Consider the following 27,313-nt stretch of genomic DNA (forward strand, 5'->3'; position numbering starts at 1 on the left):
TGCAGAGCCTCCTTCCTGGGAATGGAATTACTTGGGAACTAGAAGGGTTTGTGTGGCTGACGCAATGCTGGGGGGAATATTCTTTCATCCGTGGTTGCTTTTTGGCATCCTCAGGCATTTCTAAAGCTCATCCTCGGGATCATGGAATCTCCTGAGCTGGAAGGGACCACAGGGATCATCCAGTCCAGCTCCTGGCCCTGCACAGACCCCCCAGCAATCCCACCCTGTGCATCCCTGGGAGCGGTGTCCAAGCACTCTTTGAGCTCTGGCAGGAGTTTTCCCAAATGCCAGAGCAGCTGTTTGCTGACTGCCCTGATACTTGATGTGCTTCCAGCTTTGTTCTGGGTCACAGGAGATCCTTGTGGAGAGCTGGGAGTTTCTAAAATGTGCTGACACTGGACATGAGATGTGTGTCTGGTGTGTGTCAGAGGACATGCAGGAATTGTCCAGACCCCATTCCCTGACCTTGCCTGGCCTCAAAATGAATTTCACTCCCTCAGTGGGGATTTGCCCAGGGAAGCTGTGGCCGCCCCACCCCTGGAAGTGTCCAAGGCCAGGTTGGAGGGGGCTTGGAGAAACCTGGGATAGTGGAAGGGGTCCCTGCCCTGGCAGGGTGAGTGCACTGGTGATTTTCAAGGTCCTTTCCCATCTAAATCCACAATTCTGTGATTTCTGTCAGTTCTTAATGACCTGGGGACTGTCAGCAACCACAGATCTTCACAGGATGGTATTCCAGGTTCCCTCCTCTGCTTGGAATCTGGAGTGATAAGCCCTACTCCTCCAGGATGAAATATTTAGGAAAAATGTGTGTGGAGACATGGAATGATGATCTCCTGGGACATTTCTGTGGAATCAGCATCTGAGGCCCTTCCTGTGCCATCACTGAGAGGAAGAACCATCATGCACAAGAGATTTGAACATTCCCTTTATTGGTCACACAGATGAAATTGAGGCCTTTAGAAAACAGAGTTAGCCTGCAAATAAAATTACAGATCCTCTCATTCCTGTTTGCCAAGAGGCCACATGAGATCACAGGCTCCTGCAGGCTCTGAGATCACAGGAATCAGCTGCGTGTTGTGTTGTCAGGTGTACAATGATTTCCTACTCCCCTGTTTGTCCAGTGGAATTTTCCCAAAATCACCGAAGTGGGGCTGGATTTACAGCAGAGGATGTGCTCCTGGAAGTCTTATATTTGGAATAAGTGAAACCAAGGGGCTCCAGTTCCCCTGAGTGGCTTTTCCTAAGGTGGGATCACAGACCCTTGAGTTCAGCATGAATCAGCAGGGACTTTTCTCCAGCCTTTGTTTTCCTTTTCCTGTCTTTACCTAATGACTGCAACATTTCCAGGGAAGCTGGAAATTCTTTGGACAGTCTGGGCAAGGCAGTGGCTCCCAATTTCCCCTGCCCAGCTGCATTTGCTAAGCCCAGCAGGGAGAGATGCCCACGCTGCTGAGCTATTCCTGGCACACAGAGTCAGCAGGAGAGAGGAGCTGCACCAGGGATGAGTAAGGAACATTTGGCTTATCCACACAGGAGAGTGAGCCAGGCACTGTGCTGGGCTCACAACAGCCTTTGGATTTGAGGCTTCCTCACCCTCCAGTGCCCTGGCTGGGATGGTTTGTAAAGCAGGAAGGACACGTGGCACGGGAAGATCAGCCAGGCTCTATCTTCAGAACAGCGTGTTGGGTCCCCAGCAGTGTCCCTGATCACCCCAAAAAGTCCTGCTCCTCCTCTGAGAAGCACAACCTTCCCCAAGGCAGGCTCTCTCTGAGCTGTGTCCCACAGCTGGGAGAAATGGGAAGCTGAGGGGCCCGTGGGAGTTCTAGGGACAAGAAGAGCTATTTTCTTATGCTCTCTGCTATATATAGAGTCTGGCAAGCCCACAGGGCTGGAACAAGTTGCTTTTGTTGCTAAAACATCGTTTGGAAAGGCCATTTTAGGCAAGTGCTGCTGTCTGGTGCCAGCTACACTAAGCAGGTGCTGCAGCCTGAGCTTTGTCCTGGCAGGAATGTGAGGAAAACTGGTGCAAGCCAGGCACGTGCTCCCAGAGCTGCTGGTGCTTCCCTGGGAGCCTCAGAGCTTCTTCCTACTAAGGAGCTTTTGCCTCCTGGGGGGGAGCCTGTAAATCTAATTACACACTGGGTGTTGGAGCAGCCAGCAGAGACCTCAGGTGTCCCCAGCTCCGTTTCAGATCCTGTCCCCTGGTGCAGATGAACTGCAGGACTGTCCAGGGTTCAGCTGAACCCAGCCTGATCCCAGACAGCGCTTGGTGCACTTTGCCACGGATGATTAGTCCATATTTGAAAGCCCTTCCTCCAGGCGGGTTGTGGAGGGAGTGGAGCCAGCTGGAAAGCGGCAGCAACCTGGAAATGAGACGCTGAGAGCCAGAGCAGGGTAGAGCAGCCCGTGTGTGCATCCCTGTGCTGTCCCCTCCTTCTGCTGTGATCCCTAAGCCGCTGTTGTCACATATTCCAGGGGAGCGGGTGCTCACAAGCGGGGCCCTGGGGGGGTGGCCGGCTGCTTCTTCTCCTGCAGGATGCTCCCAAAGAGCCGAGCTGCTGCCATGGCACAGCCCCAGTGGATGGTGATCCCAAAGCCGCCGTGGCCGTAGTTGTGAATCACCTGGGGGAGAAGCACAGAATCCCAGCATGGGCTGGGGGAATCTCAAAGCCTGTCTTGTCCCATCCCCTGCTGAGGGCAGGGACATCTCCAACTCGCCCAGGTTGCTCCAGGCCCCGTCCAACAGATCTGTGAGCACTTTCAGGGATGGGGCAGCCACATCAATCAATGGTTTCAGTATCTCTGACATTTTTCCCTGGGCTCAAAGATTCTCTCGCTGTTGGTGGGGAGATGGAGAGAGGGATGATCACAGGAACAGAGCTTGTTTATCACTGCCCCAGGCACAACCACCAGGTCATTAATTACACTCAGCCCCCGGGGCTGGGCGGGTACCTCTGCCTGGAGATTCCCGAGGCGGATGCTCTCCCGCTCCAGGCGCACCGAGGGCCGTGCTGGTCTCAGGCCGCTCCACTCCCCGACGATCTTCGCCTTCTGGAAGCAAAAGTACATCAGCACTGCCCAGCATTCCTTGGAATCCCACCAGCCAAACCTCACAGCACCAGGTGAGCCCTGAGATGAGCAGGGACAGGGGGTTCCCCATCCTGCAGCAGCTCCAGGCAGAACGATTTGGGATGGCAGTGCCAGCCTGGAGCTGAGGCAAATCCCTGTGCCAAAGCCCCATGCCACCTTTCCTGCTAATCCAGGGAATAACAGCAGCACTGGAGTGGACACAACTCAGCCTCACCCCACACAACCCTCCTCTAAAGGTGTGGGGACAAAGGGCTGGAACCTCCCAAAGCTCTGATTCTATTTTTTAACAGCTACGTGAGTAATTATTATCCCTACAAACCTTGTCTCAGTGCCAGCCCCGGCCCTGCCTGTCCCTCCGCCAGGTGGAAGAGCCCTGGGTGTCCATGATGGACACACACAAACCCTGACTCATGGAAACACCGAGCTCCTGTGGTTTGTCCCAGCACTCATCCCTGCATCCTGAGCCCCCCAGCTCCCTGTGCCCCGTGCTGGCAGTCAGGTCACCCACCTGGAGAGCCGGGAGCAGCTGGCAGCAGCTGTCCCAGATGAATTTGTGATCCTTGGCACTGTTCTCCTCACTCCAGTTTCCGTGCTGGTAAATCCCTCCCAGGACTGTGAACTCGCTCCTGCACCAGGAGCCAAAGGAGACACACGGTGGTGGCTTGTCCCCATCTGTCCCCTGTGGGGCCACCGCATGGAGGGACACTGTGTGAGTGTGACGTTGGATCCTGCTAACACCCTGAGCCTGCAAAATATTCCTGTGGGAGAGACTCCCACATGGAGCAGGCAGAGAGAGGAGCCTGCACGTCTGCTCGTGAGCAAGTCACTCATTAAATCCCGTCAGCCCTTCCTTGTCTGGGCAGAGCAGACAGATAATTCCATCCTTATCAAACAGGTCTGCTCCTGCCTGGCTCAGGAGGAGCTGGAAGGAAGGGGATGGCTCTGGAGGGGAACTCAGAGATTGGTGCTGCTGCTGCCCCAGACTCCTGTGGATTAACAAAGGACAAGAGGCAGGTTAAGGCTGAGGGGGCCTGGAGGGGTCTGTACTGGCTGGACCCTTCCAAAACCTTGCTTGATCCTTTGGAAGCACAAAAGCAAAAGGAGGGAGCCTCCAGGGCTGAGCTCTCCAGCAGGGAAGGAGTGCCCTCCACATGAGAACTGGATCCAGCTCTTCCTTTGGCAGCAGCCTGGTGCCCAGCCCTGACAGCTCGAGCTAAAACAAGCACAGGCAGGGGAATTCATCCGTGCCTGGAACTGTGATCAGGAATCGTTCAGAATATGCTGCACGGGGGCTGTGAGCCTGCAAAGCTCCTGTTGGCATCCTGGCTTAGTGCCTAAGCCTGAAGTAATAGGACAATAGGAAGTGCCAGAGATGCAGCATTCAAATTCCAGCTTAAAGACCCCTCTCCACTGCCAGAGCAGGGTTGCTGCAGGCCCTTGGGAGGGAGCAGAGCTGGGATGAACAGATGGATTTATTTATCCCACAGTGAAGCTCCCTGGGCAGAGCCAGGAGCTGGACTCAATGCTTGTGGATATTCCATGATTCCATGATAAACGCAGTGAGATGCCCCCAGGCTCACCAGCAGCTCAGGGGACAGTGCCCCCAGGGAGGTTTTCCTGCCTTATTTTTATGGGAGCATGGATCAGCAGTGCCTTTCCCCACCCTGAGCTGCTGCACCACAGTTTGGTCCACACCGTTGATGATAAACAGGGCCACAGGTGTGAAAACAAAAGATCTCCCCCAAAATATCCACTCCACTCTCAGTGTTTGGCTGTTCTGGGGACTTGGCCAGGATGGAGTTTGTCTTGGTGGGATTTGGTCCTTGGGAAAGGACAGGACATGGAAGCACCGTGGTGCAGGGTGCTCTCTGTGCCGACTGGGAGCTCCCTCGCTTTGCTGCCCAAGTCCTTCTGCTCTCCCACCACACAGCCAAGAACAGCACCAGGGATGAAGCCCGGACTGGCAGACACAGCAGGAGCCATGTCCCAGACCTGGCTTTGGGGACACTGGCAGAGGAATGTCACTGGTGCCAGCCAGCCCTGCCTCGGCCATCGTCACCTACCCCGGGATGACGTAGGGCGAGTTGTAGATCCCGGATTTCAGGTCGTGAGTGATGATGAAATGCTTCACCCACGGGGCCAGGACCTGGGACATGAGGGGAGAAGTCAGAGCTGGAGAGTGGGTGCCAGGCTAGGGGACAGCAGGAGGGACACAAGGGTCCAGATATGGGACCCTCCCTTAGCTCGGTGTTCCCTGTGCTGGCTTCCCTGGGAAGATGGGAAAACAGGAGTGCAGGCAGGGAGGAGCTTCCTACTCACCCGTGTTTCTCCAAATAATCACTACCTTCCCCCAAAGAATTTGTCTTTTTATTACCAGCATTGTGCCTCTGACCTCCCCCAGCCCTCACCCTCTGGAGAAACAGGCTGGAGGCTGAGGGCATTCCCACAGCTGAGCCAGGAATGGGATCTGTTGGTTCCACATGAGCAGGGATTGCTGGGAATCAGGGCCTGATCCCAGTGTGGATCCAGCCACAAGCCCACGGTTTTCCCCAGGGGGCACAGCCACTCCTCGTGGTAACAGATGGGTTTTTGGGAAGCCCCCAGGCCTGCCCCAGCTCACCTTGATGATCTGGCCCCGGCCAGGCTGCAGCTCTGGGTCGGGCTGCAAGTGCCCTGAGCGCATCCCACTGCAGTTCAGCACCACATCCACACCCTGGGAAAACAGCTGAGGAGAGAGGGAGCAGCACACAGGGATGTTGCCACAGAGGCACAACATTCCTGCTTCCAAACGAGCCACGTGCTCTTTCCAACAGTCAGGAAATGGCTAAGCCATAAGGGCCAGATCCAGGGCACAGCTTCTTCCCCAGCCAGCTCCTGCTGACATCCCATGTGTGCCACCAAGCCATTCCAGGGAAAGCTGCCAATCCATGCTGGATAAACGCTCTACCCCATCCTCTGTCAGCCATCCCTCAATACCCAAGACTCTTTATCTTTCCTGGTAGAATTTATTTCCTGGATTTTGGCATGGTCTTGCTGCTGTTCCCTGTCCCATCGCTCATGCCAAGGAACATCCCAGAGCAGCACCTGCCTGCTGGATGCTGCTTCTCCACTCTGGGATGGGGCTGTGCCCTCTGCCCTGGCTCCACATCCCCACTCACCTCCTGGAAAGACTCAACCTTCTTATGGAAAAACTTCACTCCCCTCTGCGTCAGCCTGGGAAGCACAAGTTCATTTGTTACCATCAAATTAAAATCAAATGTTCAATACCAGGACACCTGCTCAGCATTAGAAATTACAGGGGAAGAAACAAAAAACAAGCCCCAAATTCTTCCAAAGCCAAAAGTACTTGGATGCAGCTCCAAATTTCCCATTACTTTCATTTTTGTCATGCAAAAAATACACTCCTGGGCTCACTGTTAAAGAGTTACCCCAGTGGGGCAATGAACAGGAATTCCAGAGCCTCTTCCCTGCTTCCCAGGGATGCATCTCTGCCCACCCTGTCCTGACGTGCAGGATGAAAATCCCCACCTGCAGCCAGAGGAGCAACTGCACTCACCTGTTGGTGAGCCAGGGCAGGTAACTTCTGCCCTCCAGCATCAGCGCCGTGTTGAACCAGCCATAGCTGAAACAGGAGGAGAGGAGGCTGGGAGGACCTGCAGAAGCCCCCTGCCCCAACATTCCTGACAGCCACTGTGGATCTGAGAGCCCAATTCCCCCTGGGACCCTCCTCACATGAGTGCGTGATTTTTCCTCCCTTTCTACAGCATAAAACACCTTCTGGTTTTCCTCCCCTATTTTGACATTGAGGTAAGGTGAGGTAAGAGAGGAGCTGGAATGGTTTCTGTGCTGGGTTGCTGCTTTTTGGGCCATTTGAGCTGTTTCCTATTTATTTGAAGGGAAGCAGTTTTAAAGAAGTGAGGACATTTCTACCCCTGCAGTTCCTTGTGCCACTGCCGTGTTCAGGAGGTCTCCAGGACTGTCCTACCTGAGTCTCCAAAAACCAGACTGAAAAATACCTGTAACCAGGGAAGAGTTCGAGTTCTTTTGGTGTCAAGTTCCTGAATCCCAGGACAATGTTCTTCCAGGATGGCTCCTGAAGAGAAAGAGCTCTGAGATCATTAATCACCGAGGGACAGGAGCCGTGGGGGGATCATGGGACACATCCCATGGGACACAGCCCATCCCAGAGGGACACAGCTGGATGTGCAGCTGCCAGCACAGCTGGAGAGGCTCAGTCACTCCCGCTCTCCTACTGGATCCTCACACCAATATTGCCTCGGGAGCACAGAAAACACCATGTCCCAGGCACTGTCACAGGGCAAACTTGGAGATATTGGGAAGCACTGGCTGGAAGAAGCAGCTGCTGAGCCGAAACCCTTCCCAGCCCCGGCTGTGACCTGCTCCTTACCGGCACCGGCTCCGTGAACAAGTTGTAGCCAGAAATGAGGAAAAGTCCCATTTCCTTGGCTGCTGGGGAGTGCAGCTGCCCGAGGAGGTAATCGAACGTCTCTTTATTCCAGAGCCTGGGATGAGAACGGGACAGTGGTGGCTCTGCCAGCCCCATGGAACTGTGCCAGGGCAGCTCACGGCACACAGGGCGAGGGACGGGCACCATCCTCCTCCTCCTCCTCCTCCTGCTGCCTTACGTCTCCTGCAGGTTGCCGTGGTCACTCAGGTAGGGCTGCCACAGCCCGGCCGCCCCGTCGCTGGTGGTGTGGGGGGTGAAGCGGTCAGCGTAGACCTCGAGCTCCAGGGAAGGCAGCAGGCTGTGGAACTGCTCATGGATGCACAGGGCGCTGGAGAGCCCGATCACCCCGGCCCCGATGATGGCTACACGCATGGCTCCGGCTCCTGCGAGGGATGAGGGCTCCGAGGGCACAGCTGGGGCTGCTGGACAAGCTGGGGTCACCACGGGGGAGCATCAGCTCCTGCAGGAGCCCAGCTCCACTGCCAGAGCAGCAGGGAAGGGCTGAGGCGCTCATGGTGCATCTGCGTGCTTTTCTTGTAAAGCCTCGCAGCCCTCCTCAAGCTCTGATCCAGGAATCATGGCTGGGGGGTTGTGGTTCCTCACAGTGGCTGGGAAATGTGTCTCCAGCCCTGGCTGTGCCAGCAGAAAAGCTGCAGCTCGGCTGGCATGGCTGCACTGCTCACCTGGCACAAGGAGCTTTAGGTGTGTCCTGCCCCAGGGATCCTCCTCTGCGTCCCACCAGCCACAGGGGGATGCTGGAGCACCCACCACAGAGGGACACTGTGAACCCTCCACTCCCACTGACCCATCCCTGCTCTGAGCAGCTCACAATCCTTCCCAGCCACTGGCATGGGCTGGAGGCAAGAGGTGGGCAGGGATAAAAAAGATGGGAAGCAGCAGGCGTGCTCCAGGGAGCAAAGCAGGTGTGATGAGTGCAAGGTTGGATCCTCACACCGTTGTCACCCACAGGGCTGCACGGGAGGGTAGCTGTGCCACCACCCCAAACCCTTGCAGGCACAGATGGGAGGATGGCTGTGGGTAAATTCTGGCTGCAAATCACAGAATCACAGAATTACAGAATCCCAGAATCATAGAATCACAGAATCACAGAATCATAGAATCACAGAATCACAGAATTCACAGAATCCCAGAATCACAGAATTCACAGAATCCCAGAATCACAGAATCACAGAATCACAGAATCCCAGAATCATAGAATCACAGAATCACAGAATTTACAGAATCATAGAATCACAGAATCACAGAATTTACAGAATCACAGAATCACAGAATTTACAGAATTTACAGAATCACAGAATTCACAGAATCACTGGGTTGGAAGAGACCTTAAAGATCATCCAGTCCAACCCAGCCCCAACCCCTCAACTCAGCCCTGGCACCCAGTGCCACATCCAGGCTTTGTTAAACACACCCAGGGATGGTTTAACATGGCTCCCCAGGCAGCCATTCCAGAACTTTATCACTCTTTTCATAAAAACTTTTTCCTAATATCCAACCTGTATTTCCCTTGGTGCAGCTCGAGGCTGTGTGCTCTGGTTCTGTCAGTGCCTGGAGAAGGAGTCCAGCCCAGCTGAGCACAGGCACCTTCCAGGAGCTGTGAGAGTGATGAGGGCACCCCTGAGTCTCCTTTTCTCCAGGCTGAGCACCCCCAGCTCCCTCAGTGGTTCCTCACAGGGTTTCTGTTCCAGGCCCCTCACCAGCCCTGTTGCCCTCCTCTGGATGTTCCCAAGAGTCTGAATGTCCTTCCCAAACCGAGGGGCCAGAACTGGACTCAGCTGCAGCCCCTCTCCATCCTCTGGTTCCCCGCTGACAGCGCTTTCCTGCCTTGGAAAAGCCCTGTGGTCACTCCTGGGCAGGGAGTGGACAAAGACCAGTCTGGGGAAGGGCTGGGGGTGCAGATCCCTGGCTGGTTCTGGGAGCAGGAATAAATTCCAGCCTCCAGGGTTTTGTTTTTTTTGGACAAGGTGAAGTCCAGCATCTCTGCTGTGACAACAGGGGGGTGACATTTGCCAGGATGGAGGGGTGAGTCATCGGAATGGCACAGTGGGAGCTGCTTCCCATCTGCCATGGTTTTATAACCCTCAAGAACCAGGGTCACCTCCTCCACCGGAGACAGGGACTCGCCCCAGCTGCCCCTGCAGTGCCAGCTGAGGAGGATCTGCCAAAAAATAACGGGAACACACATTTTCCACCAGTTTACCTGCGGAGTGTGGGGTCCCCGGAGCAGTCAGTGCTGTGTCCAGAGGCTTCAGAGTCAGAGTCGCTACAGCTCAGCAGGGCAAGGTCTGAGTGTCCAGGGCAGCAGGGCCAAAGTCTGCTCTCGCTCCGGGGAGGTGGAGTTCCCACGTGATGCCCCTGGCAGGAGCCCCAGAGTCATGGAAAATGGGGTCACCACCATCGGTGGCAAAGTGCCACCGCTGCCTCTTGTCTCCATGGTGACCACTGGAGGACCAGGACACAGGGATGTGTTTAGTGAGCATGGTCCTGGAGGTCTTTTCCAACAGCAGTGATTCTGTGACTTCCCGGGGTCTGGATTTGCTGAATCCCTTAGATTTGGAAAGACGGCTGAGGTGAACCTTTGACTGATCACCATCTTGTCAACTAGACCACAGCACTAATGTCACATCCAGTTGCTTCTTGAACACAAGATTCCTGTGGGATCTGGAAAAATTCAGTGCTTCTGGCTCATTTTTTGAGTAGGAAGAGAGGCTGAGGGCATCAGGATCCTTCAGCCTGGAAAAGAGAAGGCATTGGAGGAACCTGATTGTGGCCTTCCAGTACCTGAAGGCAGCCTGATGGAAGAACGGAGAGTGACTATTTACGAGGGCCTGGAGTGACAGGACAAGGGAGAATAGTTTCCCACTGCCAGAGAGCATGTTAGATTGGATATTGGGAAGAAATTCCTCCCTGTGAGGCTGGAGAGGCCCTGGCACGGGCTACCCAGAGAAGCCGTGGCTGCCCCATCCCTGGGAGTGTCCCAGGCCTGGTCGGACGGGGTTTGGAGCCGCTTGGGCCGGTGGAAAGTGACCGTGCCATGAACGGGATATTGGGATGGGACGGGCCGGGATTTGGGGTGGGATGGGCCGGGAAGCCCCGCCCACCACAGCAAGCCCCGCCCACCACCACCGCAAGCGACCCACGCCCTTACAGCGAGGCTCCTCCCCTTCCAAGCCCCGCCCTTTCCCTCGCAGGCCCCGCCCCGCCCCGCCCCTTCCCGGCGTGAGGGGGAGGCGGCCGCAGCCCCGCAGCTGCAGCCATGGCGCTGGTCACCCTGCAGCGCTCGCCGACCCCCAGCGCCGCCTCCTCGGCCAGCACGAGCGAGGTGAGCGGGGACGGGATGGGCAGGGACGGGGAAGGAAGGGGAGGGTGAGCCCCGGGGGCGGCGGCGGCGGATGGGCAGCGGGGAGGGGCGGGGTGAGGCCCCGCTCGGGGACAGGCCCCTGCAGCCCCCCCAGCATCCCGGAACCCAGAGCTTCTGGCTCCATCACCCTCACAGCCCAAGGTTCCTCATGGTCCCGGCCTCACGGCTCTGGCCCTTCACAGCTTTCCCTCTCCAGCCCTTGGTTCCACCCCCCCTTGGCCCTCCACAACCACTTGTCCCCTGTTTCCATCCCCTGGCAGTCCCCATGGCCTGACTTCCGACAGCCCCCTGGCACCAGCTCAGCCCCTCACAGTCTCCCCAGCCCCTGGTTTCATGCCCTTCACAGGCGCTGGTCCCTCACGGCTCCCAGCCCTCCAGCCCCCTGGTCCCCCAGAGCCACCAGCCCTCCTCCCCCTACAGCCCCCGTGGCCCTGAGCCTCACAACCCCCACCAGTGCCCGGCCCAGCTCAGCCCCTTGCAGCCCCCAGCCATCCCAGTCCCTCCTCGTAGCCCCTGATGCTGCCCAGCTCCAGCCTTTTGATGCTGCCAGGCTGAGCCAGGCCTGGGTCTGCCCTGCCATCCTCCCCACACACAGCCCCATTCCCCTGTGGCTGCCCCTCATTCCAGCCCTCAGCTGGCAGGGAGCCTGAGCTCCCTAAACCCTGGGGCAGCCTGCTTTGTCTCTGTCTTGCCAGGTAAATCTCTGGGCACAGTGCTGGGCCTGTCTTCGTGGAGCAGCTGTGCTGGCCCTGGACCTTGTCCTTGTCCCTGCTTGGCATCCCAGAGCTGCCACCACCTCCTGCCCCAGGGGTGCTCTGCTTCGCCCCGTGTTATCCCTCTGTCCGTGGCAGCACCTTTCCCCACATCTGCTGCAGCTCCTGCCCCTCAGGGAGCTCACACCAGCCCTTCCCCGAGGTGACCATTGTCATTTCTCCAGGAGCAGCTGCCATCCTGCTCCACCCCGTACCTGTGCCACTCCTCACACCTCCGCTGTGCTGCTGCCCTCTCCTTCCCCCAGCTCTGCTGCTCCAGGACCTGGAGCTGCCACTTCACCTGCCCCATGGTGCCATCCGTGTCGTGCTGGCCTGGCACTCTGCATGTCCCAGCTCTGCTGCACACCCCCTCCACTCCTGTGCTCCACAAATGCCCTCTCCTACCTCTGCCCAGCCTTGGGCTGCTGCTTCTCCCCCGCCACAGCTCCCACATGCCATCCAAACACAGCTGTACCTCCAGCTTCTCTTTCTTCTCACCTTTTTCCCTTCTAACCCATCTCCTTTGTGACCCTCAAAGACGGGCCTGCTGTCTCTCTGCACATCCTCCCCGTGCATCCCTCTCCCCCTACGCTTCTTTCCTTTGGTGTTCACTGCCCTTGGCTTCGCTCTGTCCCCACTCCTGCCAGGTAAACAATCCTATTTGTCACCTGTCAGGTCCCTGTGACTCCCCCGATTAGCTGGTCTGAGGGGGGAGCAGGAGGGGGCAGCCACAAAGCTCCCAGGTTCTCCCTGGCCCCAGGGGCTGCAGGGGGGGGGGTCCCTGGCTGCAGGGACCCAGTTTGGGCCATGCTGTGCCAACTGAGGAACTTGGAGATGTGAGTTGCACTTTTTGAAGGAGTTTTCAGAAGGAATTTTGTGGGATCTGGTTTAGACAGAGTCTTAAACAAGACCTAGTGGCCACCCAGTGCAGAGAGATGAAAAGGAGCTGTAAGCCCAGAGCAGGCAGTGGAATTAGACTGGATTTAACTGGTGCAGGTGGGAGAGGAGTCAAAGCAGGCCTTGCCATGTACATCTGTCTTAGGCTTTTGTGTCAGAGCTGCTGCTAGTGATTGTGTTTTCTGTGGGGTGAACACACGATTCTCCTTCTTCCTCCCAAAAATGCTGCCCCAGATTTGCCACCACATGTTGTCCATGGCAGGGCACTTCTGCAGCACCCACAGCTCAGCTGTGCTGTGGTGGCTCCCAAAGGAAGACACTGAGTCCTGTTCGAATGGTCTCTTCTGGCATGAAATAAAATTATGATTTCCGAATTCTTTTCCCAGGTTCAGCATGTTGTTTTTCGCAAAGTTAATTTAAAGAAAAATCCTGTCAAAACCTGCCAGCCTGCTCCTGTTCTTTTAGGATCTTTCTTGCAAGGAAAGCCAGGGTTTATTGGGGCTTTTAGCTGAATAACTACTAGAAGATATTTTACTGGGAACTGATGACCACACGTCCTTGCTCATTGTGGCTGTGCTGCTGTGGCCTCTCCTAACTCAGGAGCCCAGAGGAATTTATAAAATGGATGCTGCTGCCTTGAGATACTGAGCCATAAATTCTTGGGTGAGAGTGGTTCACACGCGCTTGCAAACCTGCGCTGCTTCTGCATCTCCCTTCCACACACTTCCCGCTCCCTGTGGTCCCTCCGAGAGGCCACGCTCAGCACGGTCCCCAGGGAGGGACAGGCAGTGCCTGCTGGGGTCTGGCCACGGTGGGATGAGCAGCTGCAGCTGCAGAGCATCACCGCAGTGAGCGGTGCACCCCAAACCCTGCCAGCTCCCGGGGGTGCTCTGAGCAGGACAGAGCAGGAGGGCTCGCTGTGGCAGCCTTGCTGCTGCCTTCCTTTGGTTTTCCTGCAGTTTTTAGTAGAAAATACAGGGAAAGTCAGCTTTGGGAGCAGCTCAGCTCCTGCAGGAGAGGAGCCCACAGCAGCTCCAGGCCCAGCCCTGCTGCTGAGCCTCAGCTGACGACATCCAAGAGTCGTCATCCTCACAGTCACTTTTGTTTAAAAAGGAAAGAAGTTTTTCTCCCATTTGTTGCTACGTGATGGCCCCAAACAAACAGGGGGGTGACCCTGCAGAGGTCCCAAACCTGCCAGACCTCCAGACCTTCCCAGGGCTGGGGGATGTGCCAGCAGGGGCACTGGGACTCGGGGTGCTCTGGGGCCCTGCCTGCAGCCCAGCTCTGCACTGTAAACAGACTAAAAATAGCCGTGGTATGCTCCTCACCCTCTGCTGGGTCAGTCGGGACAGCCTTGTGCATCTCCCTCCCTCCAAATGGCCACAGTTCCAATGTCCAGCCTCTGCTGTTGCATTTGCAGGATTTTTTTCTCCTGGCTTCACTTGTTTCTCACAGACTGTCAGCAGAGCAGCTCCTGTGCCCTCCAGCCTCCCAGATCCTAACTTGAGAGGATGGGGAGCAATCCGGGTCTCCTCAGCCCTCCAAAGCTCCGGTCTTGAACATTTGAAATGATGCAATTTGCTTGTTTTTAACTCGTACAAAACCACCTGGAAACAAGCAACTCTTACAGGACCCTTATTTGATGTGAGTTCTGAGCAATACTGCAGGAAATACCAGGATGTGTCCCAAGTGTCAGCGCTGATGGAGCTGATTCCTGCAGGGCTTGTGTCCCTCCAGCTTTGTCAGGATCGGGTGTGTTGTGAGTGTGAAGGATTTTCTGTCAAGTCCCTGCTTTGCTTTTTGGGCCCAGATCTTCTCCCAGCACAGCCCTGCTCTCCAGGGGGATGCTCCCAGCCCTTTCTCCTCTGCACTCACACAGGACCAAAGCAGAACTCTCTCAGAGCCTGTTGTTTTGGTTTCTTTTTTTTTTTTGTCAGCTCTGGCTGCAATTAGCCCCAACTCTGCTTTTCTCTAATAAGGAATTCTGTCTAGAAGCTGCTAGGGAAGCTGAAGGGGATGACTGGAAAGCATGACTCTGTGAAAATGCTTGCCTTTGGAAGCAGGCTGAGGTCACACTTCTCTTTTGAGGAGACTCAGTAAAGTGTAGTGTCACCTGAGCAGCCGGATTTGCTTCCAGGGGGGCTTTCCCCAAGTTCCTGGTGCAAAAGTGCCCATTTTAATCCACTCCTGCCACCAAAGCAGCGTGTCCCCCTGGAAGGCAGCAGGCAGAGGACGTGCATTGTCCCAGCCAGGGGACACGTGTGCCAGCGCCAGGTGGAGGTGGCCTCCTTGTCCTGCCAGTGTGATCCCTGGAGGTGCACATCAGGTGCTGGAGCTGGGACAGTCCCAGGGAGCACTTTTGGCTGTGTCCTTGTGCTTGGGACCCCCCGAATGGCAGGAATTTGTGCCCAGCCGTGGCTGCCAGCTGTGCCCTCACGTGTGTGCGCAGTGGCGGCGAGGTGCGCGCCCCGGTGACGTCGGGGCTGGCGCTCTTCGAAGCGCTCCGGGACCAGCTTGCAGGATTAGGACCTAATAGCTTTAAAATCCCCGTGAGCCCCTTTGTCACCCGGCGCCGGCTGCTGGTGGCAAACAGGACTAGGGAGTCTCATTTATCCCTGGCCCCGGGAGGAAAAACCCTGCAGGAAACAGCCCCTCGCACCCTGTTGGTGCAGGGATTTTATTTAGAGGTGTCATGTGCAAACAACCAACTTGTAACTCTCTTGTACCCTTTCCTCCCCTCAGGCAGAGGTCGGCAGTGATGAGGAGCGTAGACTGAATGTGAGGTAAGCTGAACTTTTGGGCTCAAAGTTTCCACTGTTGTTGATTGTCTGCCAAGCATCCCAGTCCTGATCCCGCAGAGATCCCTTTGCCTGGAGGGGATGGTGTTGTCTGCAGGATGCTCTCTCCCTCATCACTTTTGAGATGAGCATTGAACGAGATGAAAGAATAAAAGAGAGTTTGTGATCCTTTTTCCACTCCTGAGAAGACACTGGAAAATTCCTGGTCAGCTCTGGCCACAGCGCTTTAGTGTTATCACAGCATCTCTGGCTCTGCTGCTGCTGCCTGAGGCTGGGGCTCCACTCGGGAAGGGCGGGGAGAGGAGAGCTCTGCTCATTCCTGTGTATTATCTGCCGGGAATTTGCCTCCTTGGGGTCGTGCAGAGCCACTGTGTTCGTGTGAGGGTAAGAAAGGGCTGAGCTGTCCCGCCAGAGAAGAGAGAGGCTCCTCTTGCTGACACTGTGCAGATCCAAAGTGGTGACACAAGCTCACGTGCCAGGGCCCTGGCTAATGGGCTCTGAGTGATGCTGTGGATGCTTCACTCTAAGCCTGGCTCTTGCAGGCAGCTCTTACCCTCTAACCTGCAAACCACAGCCCAGGGCAGCAGTGTAAAGGCACAGCAGTGCTTCAGCACTCAGTCTCCTCTCCTTGTCCCTCTTTCCTGCTGCTTCAGGAACAGCAAAGCTGCTCGTGCTGCTGCTTGGATTGTGTTTGCCCTGCAGGTGAAGTCAGAGACCAGAAAGCAGGGCTGCTCGTGGACAGAGAAGGAAATTGCTGGACTTTTTGTTTCTGAGTTCTGGGATGCTGTCTCCTGGCTGCAGCCTGCCTGGGAGGCCTGGAATTCCATGGCTGTCCTGTCTGCACACACATGGGTTGCAGACAAGTGCTGTGTGTCTGCTCTGTGTGCTCTCCTGTGTGTATGGGCATTTCATGCCTGTCTGTAATGCCATTGAAAGGCTGACTCTGTGGGGAATGGATTTTGTACTGATGAAATCAAAATTCAGGATTCCTTGCTCTGCTCCTTGTACAATGCAAGGCCCCAGCAGGAACCTGCTGAAGCCATGAACAGCCACAGAACCCTAATTCTTGTGCTTTTCCCCATGTGGTATTAAACAGTAACGTGTAACCAAGCAGGATGGCAGCCTCCTCTTTTGGATATACAGCTGTGTGCTGAAAGAGAAAATACAGCTTTATCCTCTTCACTGCAAATGTTCTCACTGTACAAACAAATCCTGGTGAGATCCTTGGGTTTGTGGCCACCTTTGGTGGGTCTGGCCTCTTTGCAAGCTGGGCACACACATCCACCACTGACCAGAGCCACCAGGAGTGTAGATGCACTTAGACCAGGCTTAAAGGCTGATGCTTTTCTCCTGGCTGTTGAAAAATGCTGCAGCACTGACGTTGGACACTGAGATCCCATGAGCTTCCTCTGCCCTTCAGTCTCCTGGGGCTGCTCTTCCGTATACGATTGTCAGGATAAGAATCTGGTAATTAAATAGCCAGACAGAGCTCGAGAATCAGATGGCTCTCACGCACAGCCTCTGCTGTCCTCAGGGGGAAACACTGCCAAGAGCTGCAGGAAATATGCAGACATAACACAGATGATGAATGGAGCTCCTGTTGGTTTGGTGGGTCGATCCTGTCCCCTTCCCACTGGCTGCTGTCCCCTTCCCTGCTCTGGTTCAATCCGCTGAGGCTCTGCCCGGTGCCCAGGGGGTGGCAGAATTGTTCAACTTCATCGTGCTGCTTCTCCTCTGAAAAATCCCTGCAGGATGGCCTGTGCTGGTGTTTGTGCCTCCTTCAGTCCTGGTCTAGCCTTGGTGACAGCTGGGCTTTGTCACACATGCCCTGAGCACGGGGGTCAGCGGTCCAGCCCCTGGCTCTGCAGACTTTGGAGATCTGAGGGTGAAGGAAAAGGAAGGATTGTTGGAAGCATGTCCCCAGCGTGCTGCCAGCTCAAGCTGTGTTTCATCAGTACAGGATGGCTGTGCTAGCACACATTTATGACATAACATATTCATCTGCCTGGTGAACAATTATTTTGGTTCATTCCAAAACATGCTGGGATTTTCATTTGAGGTTGCATAGTTGGATCTGGTTCCATGAGCCATCTGATTGTTTTCTGGGAGGAACAGGTCTCTATCATGGTTTTGCAACCCAGCCATGTCTTGCTGCTCCCTGCTCATCCTTCCTTATGGTTTCTGTCATTTCAAAATGCTTTTCTTTCTCCCTGGAACAGCTTCTACCCCAGAGCAGACCAAGGGGACATGCTCTAGGTTCAAAGATATTGATGCTATCTGCATTTTCTTAGACATTAATCTGCTTTAAGTCATCTTGTTCTCTCTTACCAAAAATTTTGTGGAAGCTTTGACAACGTAACATCCACACTGCTCCCAGCAGGCAGCCAGGAGTTTGTATTGCTCTCTGAGGGTAAAGATTCAGAGCAGAAGGAAAAATAAGAGATCTGAGAGCCCTGTTGGGCCCCGTGGAGCCAGAAGCTGCACTCTGAGCTGTGTTATCAGTGTCTGCTCAAACCTTCCCTCCTGGATAACCAGCAGGAAGATGCTGTGGCTTGATCCCTTTTTTCCCCTACTGGTGCAGTGCACGCACAGCTCACCCAAATCTTTGCAAAACCGCTGTCAGGGCTCGGCCAAGCTCATGGGAGGATGTGTTAGCCTAGACTTAAGCACAGCCCTAAGTTCTCTGAGATCGAGTTCCGTGTGAGCCTCATGCGTGCGGTGCCTGTGGCCTTATCTCAGCCCCAGATCCTGCTGCTCCAGCTCCCAGCAAACTCCGAGGAGATGCTATCAAGGAGGAGGCAGAGCAGAGCCCAGCTCTTTCCCAGCTGCCTGCCCTGGCACAGGGCTGGATGTGCAGTTGTTCCTTTTTGGTGTGACCCGGTTGATTGTCACTCCTGGCCGTGTGCTGGCTCTGTCACACCGAGGCAGGGGAGATGTTGTACAACCCAGATCGCTCTGTGAGTGTTGGCTGATTCTCAGATGTGGTTGGCAAACACAGCAAGATAATCACTGGTTTTAATTACAAATATAAATAGGTTTGTTTAGCCAGTCATTCTGTAATCTTTGCCATTATTGGCTTTCCAATCACAGCCTGAGTGCAGGGCCGGGTGAATGTTTTCAGGCACCTTCTGCAGAGATACAGAGGTTGAACCACTGCAGAAGGCCTGGAAGTTAGTTATCTCCAGGCTCTGATCAAGCCTGAAGATGGGTATGGAAAGAATTGTTCTTGTTTGGCTCCCCTAAACCAAATTTCAAGAGCTGGCAAGAGCAGCTGTGGGAGGTAGAGGTTTTCAGGGTTGGGCTTGTGTATATTTGCAGATCAATGATCAACAGGAGGAGTCATTGGTGCAGACAAACTCTTAACAGAGCAACTGCAGGTTTAGATTGGATATCAGGGAAAATTCCTTCATGGAAAGAGTTGACAAGCACTGGAACAGCGTTCCCAGGGCAGTGGTGGAGTCCTTATCCCTGGAGGAATTGAAAAGCTACGTGGATGTGGCACTTGGGAACGTGGTTTAGTGGTGGCTTTGGCAAAGCTGCAGGAACAGCAGGACTTGATCTTGGAAGTCTTTTCCAACCTAAATAATTCCATGATCATCCCTCTGGCACACACCGCAGGACACCATTGTGTCTTTATCACAGATATATATATATTTTATACACTTGATTTACATTTAATATCTAATATATTTTAGTGCACTAAAACGATCTTTTAACACCGTGATCCTGAATTTCTTTAGGGATTTAGGAGCCTGTTTTGCTGGAGCAGCACTGAGTGAACGCCTGTTACCCACAGCCGTGTCCACGGTGCCAGGCAGGCACTCGGGGCAGGGGGAACACAGGGGCAGCTGCCTTGAGGATTTATTTGTGGGGACAGCAGCTCATTACAGCCTTGACAAGTCCTGCTGGCTGCAGATTGATTGTGTCCCGGGGAGCTGGTGGGAGATCTCGGGGCAGAAGTTGCTGACTTCACGAAGTGTTCAAAACAGGACGCTGAATCACATCCTGGCCGGCGGCAGCATCCTGCCTTAGCGTGCTCCGTACAATGGGGAGGCACCGGCCCAGCCCCCGGCCCTCGGGAGCTCTCAGCCCGGAGGCGTGGCCCTGGAAGCTCAGGAAGGTGTAATTAGACCTTTACATTCTGTGGTGGGCTGTGTGTGGATGTTCAAAGGCCACAGAGCTGGGAAACGTTCACTTATTTGACACTTGTTTAAGATCTGACCTTTCCAGGAAGCCATTGCTGATTTGAAGTTGAGCAATATGAGGAGTTTACTTGGATGTAGGTAGAGCAACAGCAGGAGAGCTGCCAATTTAAGGATGTGATGATCAGACTCTTTTGGAATTGCATCTAAATCTTTTTGGGTTTTTTTTTTTTTCTTCCATGAAACTTCAGCAGTTTGGCAGAACCCAAACCATGAGGCCCTATTATCAGAGGTGCTGGCTGTGCACTGAGCACTTGTTCCTGTAAAAGGCCAGTGTGGTCACTGTTTATTTAGGTGTTAGAGCTGGGTCAGAACAATATTTTGGTTTCAAATGCCTCTAGATTTTAAATATCTTAATCTTTGATAATTGTCTGCCAAGATCTGTGAGTCAGGCATTTCTCATACAAATCAGAGCTGTGCTCTGCCTGGCAAGTGCTCCTAAGATGTTTTTGGAATGGGGAATGGACAGAACACCTTCCCAGGCCTGGTTTTAGTTCTAATGAAGAGTGTTGAGATTATTTCCTGGGAACACTGATTTTTTCCCAAACATTTACACATCCCTTTGCAGCATTTAAATCCCTGACACAGAATCACTTTACCACTGCACAAAAATAAGCCCAGATTCAAACAGATTAGGGTGCACATCACATCCATCAGTTGTTTAGGTTTATCTGGGATCAGGACTCTCCTCTGCAGAACTTGTCTTCCCCTTCTGAAAATTTTAGTTTCTTGAAGAAACCCTTGCTGCCAGACCTGCTGGTGAAGGAAACCTTCATATCAGGGACCAAGTCAGCCAGAAATGCAGGGAATGGGACAAAATGTCCCGTTCAGATTTCCCAAAAAGCTGCCAGGTTTCTTGTTTGTTCTGTCTGTCATCCAAATGGTCACATCCAACCGTGTCCAACACTTGCATCCCAGTGGAGACTGCTGCCCGTGGCTTGGCATCTCCCTCCCAGCCCTGCAAAACATCCTGAGCTCCAGCTGTCTGCTTCCCTCTGCAACTCCATCCTGCTTGGAAAGAAAAGATGGCTTTGGAGTGGAGGGGGAGAGGAAGCATGATCCTGGGGTTTTTACCACCACTTTTCCATTGTGAGCGAGCTTTGCCCCTGGCTGGCACTCTGCTGATTTTGGGAATGCTGGCTGTGTACCCTCAGGGGGCTGGGAAGGCAGGCTGCAGTCTGGTCAAACACTCGAGGTGTCGGGGCTGAGCCAGAGCTTTTCTCACTCTGCTCTCACCACGCGTGATCCGCCTGGATTTATTTTGTTTTGTTTTTCCACATTACCAATGTGTCAAAGTACTCCCTGGTCTCTGCTGCCTTTTTTGGAGCCGTTCTGAAACCTGGCAGCTCAGCTGGATTTTGGGTTGCTGTGCCACCAAGATTCCCAGCCGTGCTTCCGATGCCATTGTCTGTGTCCTGGCTGCCCTTCGCTCACACCGCTCGGGAGCTGCTCCCTTAATCCTTCAGGCTGTTATTCACCTTCCTTGGAGAGTTTCCACCTGTTTCTCTGGGAGGCACTGCTGAGTGGGTGAAGTGGGGTGACTTCATAAAATAGTTCCAAGGATTAAAACAATGGGCTGGCAGGAGGAATGCAGGAGGATGGGCCCTTGTGCTGACAGCTTGGCTGGGGAGGAGGACAGGAGCAGGATCAGCTCCTCCGGGAGCATGGGCAGAGGCGTCTGCCCTCCATGGGCATCATCCCACCTCTCCTCCAGCTTGGACACTGCTCTGGGACAGCTCCAGGGTTTGTGGCCTGGCTCCCCCCTTACCTGTGGTCGTGGAACAGCAATGGCAGGAACATGGCAGCACCCAGAACAGTTGCTTGTAGGAAAATACAGAGAGCCAGTGTTTTGAGAATAGCCAGCTTCCCTCAGACCACCAGGGAAATCCATGTTCTTGCTGGTGCTGGGGTCTCTGTGTGTTCCCCTGTGCCAGCTGCTGCTTTCCCAAGCCTTTTCCTCCAAGTCCATGAGTCCAGGTGAGCGTGAGCTGCTGTGGGGAGCAGCTCTGCCCAGCCCCCACGGCAGGGTGGGTGGCCCTGGGGTTGGCACAATGGGCTGGGGACAGTCCAGGGCATGCACAGGGGACACCAGTGCTGAGGGGCTCTGTAGGGTTAATACTCCTTTTCCTAGCAGCTCGTGCAGGCTGAGGTTTGGAGAGGATCTGGCCTGGCCTCCTGAGACAGTGACTGTCACCAAAATGACATCGTGTTTTAGTGGGAATCTCAGAAATGCTCCTTGGGATTCAGACCGAGTTCCAAGCCCATGGCGTAGCTGGGTGATGCCGGGATCAGCCTCGTGCCTTTTTGAACTCTGCGATTAATGGGATGAGCAGAAAGGATTTCTTTTTCCTTGTGAAACAATCTCTTATTTTATTTGGCTTTTCACCATCCAAGTACTAGGGATTCCTAGAATTTTCTCATTCCTGGCTGTTTGGGAGCAGTTCTGTCAATTTACTTTGCGCAAGTCTGCTGGAATGGGGAATGATCCGTGATCCTGCTAATTTGTTTGTTTCCCTCTTCCTGCCCTTTCTCTTGGAGGGTTTATCCCAGCTGCTCCTGGCTTGTCTGCAGGCACAGCCTGGATCCTGGGGTTGCCCCCAGGGTGGGATACTCAGAGCTGAGCTGGTTCTGCTCTGTGCAGAGCTGGATCCGTGCTGATCGCTGCTCCAGCCCGATGCATCCCAGGAGTGGCTGGAGGGACATCATCAACAGTCTATTTCTGTTGGGAAATTAACTTTTGTGGCCTTCATGATGGATTTCATTTTTCTCTTTTTGCCCTTTGTGCCAGAGGAGCGTTTGTGTGTGAATGGCCTGCAGTGTTTGCAGCCCTGTCAGCATTCCTGCTGGGATGTGGCCCACGATCCCCGCGCCTCCGAGCCCAACAATGCACACTCACACTCCCCTTGCTCCCTGCTCTGCTGAGAACAGCAAAGCCTGCTGAGTTTTTTTGGTCTCCCCAACATCTCACTTCTTTCAAAATAGATGGGAGAGATGTTTTTTCCTGCGGGGAGGCTTTACAACCAACACCCCCCAGCTGGAGCTGCTGCCTGGCCCCTTCCCAGCACAAAGATGCCCTGGCTGTGTCTGAGGAAGGGGAGATGTTCTCCGTGTGAACCCGCAGCCCACATTTTGCTTTTCTTCTGGGGGTGGCTTGTCTTCAGCTCGGGAGGTCTGGGAATGATGACTTTGGGTGTGGAAGTCATGGGTAAGGAAAGAGCTTCCCTGCCTTGCATTTCTGGTAGTGAAAACATCCAAGTGGTCCTGAGCAGATCCCTGTGACTTTGCCAGGTGTCTTGGCCTCCTGCACTCCTGACCACAGGTCAGTTTGTCAGCATATCCCAAATCCTACACGTGTGCAATAGCACTTTGTTCTCTTTGTTCTAAACCATCTTTGCCCATGTAGGAACTGGGCTTTTCCAGGTGCTGCTCCGTGGGGAGCACACTGCTCCTGGGGCAGCCCTGCTCCGTGTGGGGCTGAGCTGGGATGGCTGTGCGGATATTCCCACCTGTGTTTGTCCCTTTAATCTTTGTGTGACACGGAGCAAAGGCCACTTGGACTTGGACACACTTCATTAAGAGCAGGACAAGGGACTTGCTGCTGCCGGAGTCCCTGGGGCTGTTCCTGGGGCTGTGCAGTGCCATGGGAAGGAGCAGCTTTGAAGTCCCTTTTTCCCCTCTGCTGTTTTGTGTTGCTCAGGCCCCTTCCAGAGGCCCCTCTGTGGTCAGGAAGTGTTATCAGATGTGCCTCTATCAGGCCAGAGCAAGCAGTGCCTCCGCCTTAACTGTCAGCTTTTTTGAGGAGCAGGAGCCACACAGCTGCTCTCAACTCTTCCTGTTTCTCTCCTTTCTCTTTGATGTGCTCCTTCCCAGCTTGGGTTGTGTTGCTGTCGTGGTGTGGCTGTGGGGCAATGCCAGTCCCCTCTGCTCGCTGCAGTGTCCTGCCTAAAACCCACCCTCTGGAGTGTGGAGGGTCTGGCTGGGCTAGGGGAGCATCCAGCAGCGCTCACTCACCCCTCTCCAGGGCTGGTTTGTGTTCTTTCTCACTTGCCTTGAGGTGGCCAAGTTTGTTCCAGACCAAGCAGCAAAGAGGGGGAAGAAAAAGGGAGAAAAAAATCAGTTTTCTTCCTCCTTATCAACAGGGCTGTAGAAAAGGGAAGTGTGTTCCATTCTGTGGTGCTCGGGAGGCCTGTTATTCCCTCACCTTATCAGTTTGGAAATGTTTTGAGTAGAAGATGCCATGAAACCCAGAGAACTGGGAGGCATTACCATGTTTGCCTCTGTAAAATCATGACCAATTTTGAGAGAAGTGAATACTCCTTTTCTTGTGGGGTTTTGGGGTTTTTTTTCTTCCTTAAACACAGACCTGGTTGCAGGAGGCTGCTCAGGCTTGCCTGGGTCTTCCCAGGAAAAGTGGTTTTCTTTCTCCAGACTCTGTGTGTGGATCTTTATTTTGAGATGAGTTCTGTAGCTATAAGATGTGTTAATAGAGTGTTTTCTTGTGTCCTGCAAGATGAGTATGGCTTGTGTGAGATTCCCCATTAAAACATGGAACTCAAGCCCATGAGGCGTGCAAGGATTCCTCCTGGGACACCTCACAGCTGGAGCCACAATGGCAAAGAAAGCAAACTGCCTGAGGAAAACTGTTGTGGGACTGACATCTTGCTGCCCAGGAGCGTGAGCAGCTCTGTCTCTTTTCCCAAAATCCAGTGTTTTTAAGGGACTGGTTACTGGCATTCCTGGCCCCGGGGGGTGGCAGTGGCAGTTTGTACCGCCGCGAAGGCGCTGCCTATTGTGTTCTTCAGCCACTCCAAATGGGCTTGATGTGTGTTGCAGCCACGCTCCTCTGGAGCTTTCCCAAAGGGGAAGAAATATTTCCTTTTCAAGTTGAGCAGCACGGAGCCAACGGATGGAGCAACAGCCTCTGGAGCCGGCTCTCAGCAGGGCTGTGGCCGTGAGCACCCTGTCCTTGCCAGCCTCTGGGGGCAGGAGGCACTGTCACTGTCTGTACCCTCCTCCTGACACTCCTGGATTTCCCAGGTGTTGGAAGTGTAGTTTTTTCCCTCTTTTGGGGTAATAATTTCCTGTGTTTGGTGAGCTGAGGTCAGGGAGTGGGAGGAGAGCTGGTCTGCAGCTGTATTGGAGCATCAGGGTCCTGGGGCTGTGAGTGGGCTCTGTGTTTATTTGAGAGCCTGAAGTGATTCCTTGTAGAGAAGTTGTGCTGGTCAGGATTCCTGGAAGGGCATCCAGGGATTTGGGTGGTTTCTGTGGTGTGTGCCAGTCAAACTGGGTGAAAACTGGCTGAGAATGCACAGAGAGCTCCTCAGTCCCCTGGTCAGGCTGGTGGGACCAGAGTGGCCTTATGGTGTGTGCCTGCAGAAGGATTTGGGGTTTGTAAGGAACAAATCTTCAGGGAATTCAGTGCCAGCAGCCCCTAACACACAAACACCGAGCACCTGAGAGACTTTGTCCAGCAGGAGCTCAGGAATGGCTCTGAAAATCCAACGGGGGAGATGCACATGAGGGAAGGACCACTTAAATGTCCTGTATCTGTATGAAAGCATTGCTTTAACTGTAAAGGAATGAAGAGGCATCAGTCCATAGGATGCTTTTCCTCTAGTCCTGTCCCTCCCAGGGAATCTGCACTTCCCGCAGCCAGGGGCTGTGTGGGTGCTGACAGGAGCCTCTGGAGCACGAGGGGGGAAGCAAACAAACAAACAAGTCTGGAGGAGGGAAACGATTAGCCGAGCCTCAGCTGGTTGTTTCCCCTCTTGAATGGCTCTCTTTCATCAGGATGTGTCGGGACAAGTGCTTTTTCAAGGCAGGATATCAGTGGAAGACACAGTGTTCCCTAAAAGCCATCCAGTTCCCGGGGAGCATCAGCAGCCGCGATTCCTCTGCTCCGCGCAGAAAATACGCGTGACCTTTTCCTTGCCTTCTGGTGTTTTTTTATGCGTTTAGAAGCAAAAGGATGTGAGTTTTCCAGCTGGTTATGAATCTTTTCGATTTCCCTGACTTCTGTCTGACGCTGGGGCCACCACGATGTTGCCGCTGTGCAAAGAAAACCAGCCCGAATTAGTATGTATGAGCCACGGGGTCGCGCTTGGGGGCATCTGTCACCCCTGCAGAGGGTGGGATGTTCTTTAATGCCAGGACTTGGGTGTTCTTTAGGAAAGGGGCTTTTTATTTTAAAAAAAAGCTCGGAGTTTTAGTTGTTTACTGGGATTTCAGGATTTAAAAGGGAGTTGTGCCTTGCCTGTCTCACCGAGCTGTGTCCAGAGCAGCTGTGAGAAGCGGCAGAGCGCAGGCGGTTCCCAGAGCGGAGATAAGGGCTGCGCTGGGGTAACGTCGTTGTTACACTGTGGTGTAAACTGTGAGCAGAGAGGCGTTTGGGTGTGTTCCCCGTGTCTGGCACCGTGCTGGGCACATGGAAACCCGAGCTGGTGTGGAGATGGGGAATGCTGAGGGTACGGGAGGGTTTGTGCAGGGTAGGAACGGGGATTGCAGTGGAAATGGAAACCTTGCTCTCAGCAGGCTTTGCTTTCCGGTTCATTTCCACGCACGTGGATACACGGGAACAAAAGTTTTGCTCTGTGAGTTGTCCTTTTCCTGGACCACTTACTGCTCCAGCAGCACAGCTTTCCCTTTTGCCTGCAACTGGGAATATTCTGCTTTATTGTCACAGGTTTCCTGACTGCAGGAGAGGAGAACATCTGTCAAGATGTATCATCAGAGCAGTAGATCCTGATAACTTTGGGAAGGAGCTCTGTTTTTTCCCAAAGTTTTTTTCTGATGTAGAAATCCTAGTCAGTACTTTGAGATCAGAGATCCTTTGGGGTAAAACACTGGAGTAAAATATCCTATTTCAGGATTTTTTTTTTTTTGCTTTCCCAAAGAAATTTTTCCCCAAATTCTCAGGGTGGGAATGCTGTGAATTATCTCCTGGTGCATGAGCTAAGCATTCCCTGCCTCTTGTGAGTGCTGAATATCCCATACATTGTGTGGGGGTCGCTGCCTTTGTGTCACTTCTGGCCTTTTTTAACGCTTTCCTGTGAGGTCTGGGGTGAGAAGGAAACAAGGCTCTTCCTGGCTGGCTCCTGGAAGGAGCCACATTCCCATTTGCAGCCGTGGGTGCCGTTATCCCGAGCCAGGCTGAGCTCGGATCCTGCTCAGACCCAGCCAGTGAGGTGAGGGGGGAGTGCTGGAATCCTGTGGGAATGGAAGTGGAGAATTGTTGGAATTAGAGTGTGCTTGTCCTGCTGTGTTTTATTGATCTCGTGGAGCCTGAAATTCAAGCAGAAATTTTAGTTCACTTTTTAAAAGCCATTGAAATCTTGAACTTAAACCTGATCCAGATTTTTCTGGGGAATTCTTGAAATTCAGTTGAAACAGGAGGAGGCTTTTCCTGGGAACTTGGGCTGTGTTCTTAAGAGATTAGAAAATCTGAAATGACGTGAATTTCATGTCTGTCCTCACAAAAATGCTGAGGTAGAACAGAGCATTGGGAGCATTACCACTCACTCCTGCCCCAAGGCAAAGACCATGGATAAAATGTGGAATAGATGGGTGCTGGGAGTAGAGACTCCAGTGGGATCGTTTGCTGGAGCATCAGGAGCTCCTGTAGCACAGTCTCACAGTGGAGCATTTCTGTTCAGGAGATGGAGCCAGTAATTAATGGTGATCTATGGCTGCGAGCGTGGAGCGGTGGAAAATTGGGCTTTGGAGCA

The 27,313-nt window shown here is 53.9% G+C and overlaps 2 protein-coding genes across 11 annotated transcripts in view; one reads left to right on the forward strand and one right to left on the reverse strand.

Annotated features, from left to right (window-relative positions):
* Positions 1 to 907: 907 nt before the first annotated feature.
* Positions 908 to 9,924, reverse strand: DAO (D-amino acid oxidase). Of its 9 annotated transcripts, none has more exons than XM_038152054.1 (11): positions 9,780 to 9,924; positions 7,737 to 7,980; positions 7,499 to 7,613; positions 7,107 to 7,183; positions 6,647 to 6,712; positions 6,249 to 6,303; positions 5,711 to 5,815; positions 5,154 to 5,236; positions 3,599 to 3,716; positions 2,953 to 3,051; positions 908 to 2,622 (listed from the first exon to the last, which is right to left on the reverse strand). In XM_038152054.1, exons 2-11 carry the CDS (start codon positions 7,928 to 7,930, stop codon positions 2,488 to 2,490), a joined length of 1,047 nt encoding a protein of 348 aa, XP_038007982.1. In that variant the 5' UTR covers positions 7,931 to 7,980; positions 9,780 to 9,924; the 3' UTR covers positions 908 to 2,487. The 9 variants fall into 9 exon arrangements, 8 of the variants coding, with proteins under 8 accessions (XP_038007982.1, XP_038007984.1, XP_038007980.1 ...); XM_038152056.1 differs by having other exon boundaries at positions 7,737 to 7,941; positions 9,780 to 9,920; XM_038152052.1 differs by having other exon boundaries at positions 7,737 to 7,989; positions 9,780 to 9,916.
* Positions 9,925 to 10,772: 848 nt separating this feature from the next.
* Positions 10,773 to 27,313, forward strand: part of SSH1 (slingshot protein phosphatase 1) — a 33,854-nt gene continuing 17,313 nt past the window's right edge. Inside the window, exons 1-2 of one of the 2 annotated variants that reach the window (XM_038152520.1) lie at positions 10,773 to 10,901; positions 15,332 to 15,372. In XM_038152520.1, coding sequence (XP_038008448.1) covers positions 10,836 to 10,901; positions 15,332 to 15,372 — 107 coding nt within the window. In that variant the 5' untranslated portion in view covers positions 10,773 to 10,835. Of the gene's footprint in view, positions 10,902 to 15,331; positions 15,373 to 23,997; positions 25,665 to 27,313 lie in introns of those variants that run through there. The other variant, XM_038152522.1, reaches the window with a different exon arrangement.

The sequence above is a fragment of the Motacilla alba genome, chromosome 15 (genome assembly GCF_015832195.1).
Source record: "Motacilla alba alba isolate MOTALB_02 chromosome 15, Motacilla_alba_V1.0_pri, whole genome shotgun sequence".
Lineage (NCBI taxonomy): Eukaryota > Metazoa > Chordata > Aves > Passeriformes > Motacillidae > Motacilla > Motacilla alba.

Bases quoted from the DNA above. Each gene is read 5' to 3' on its own strand.
- DAO (XM_038152054.1), bottom strand. From the start codon at position 7,930: ATGCGTGTAGCCATCATCGGGGCCGGGGTGATCGGGCTCTCCAGCGCC. The intron at 5,816-6,248 runs GTGAGTGGGGAT...CTCTCTCCTCAG, and splicing joins AGGTTGAGTCTTTCCAGGAG to CTGTTTTCCCAGGGTGTGGA. The intron at 5,237-5,710 runs GTGAGCTGGGGC...CTCATGTCCCAG, and splicing joins GCCGGGGCCAGATCATCAAG to GTCCTGGCCCCGTGGGTGAA.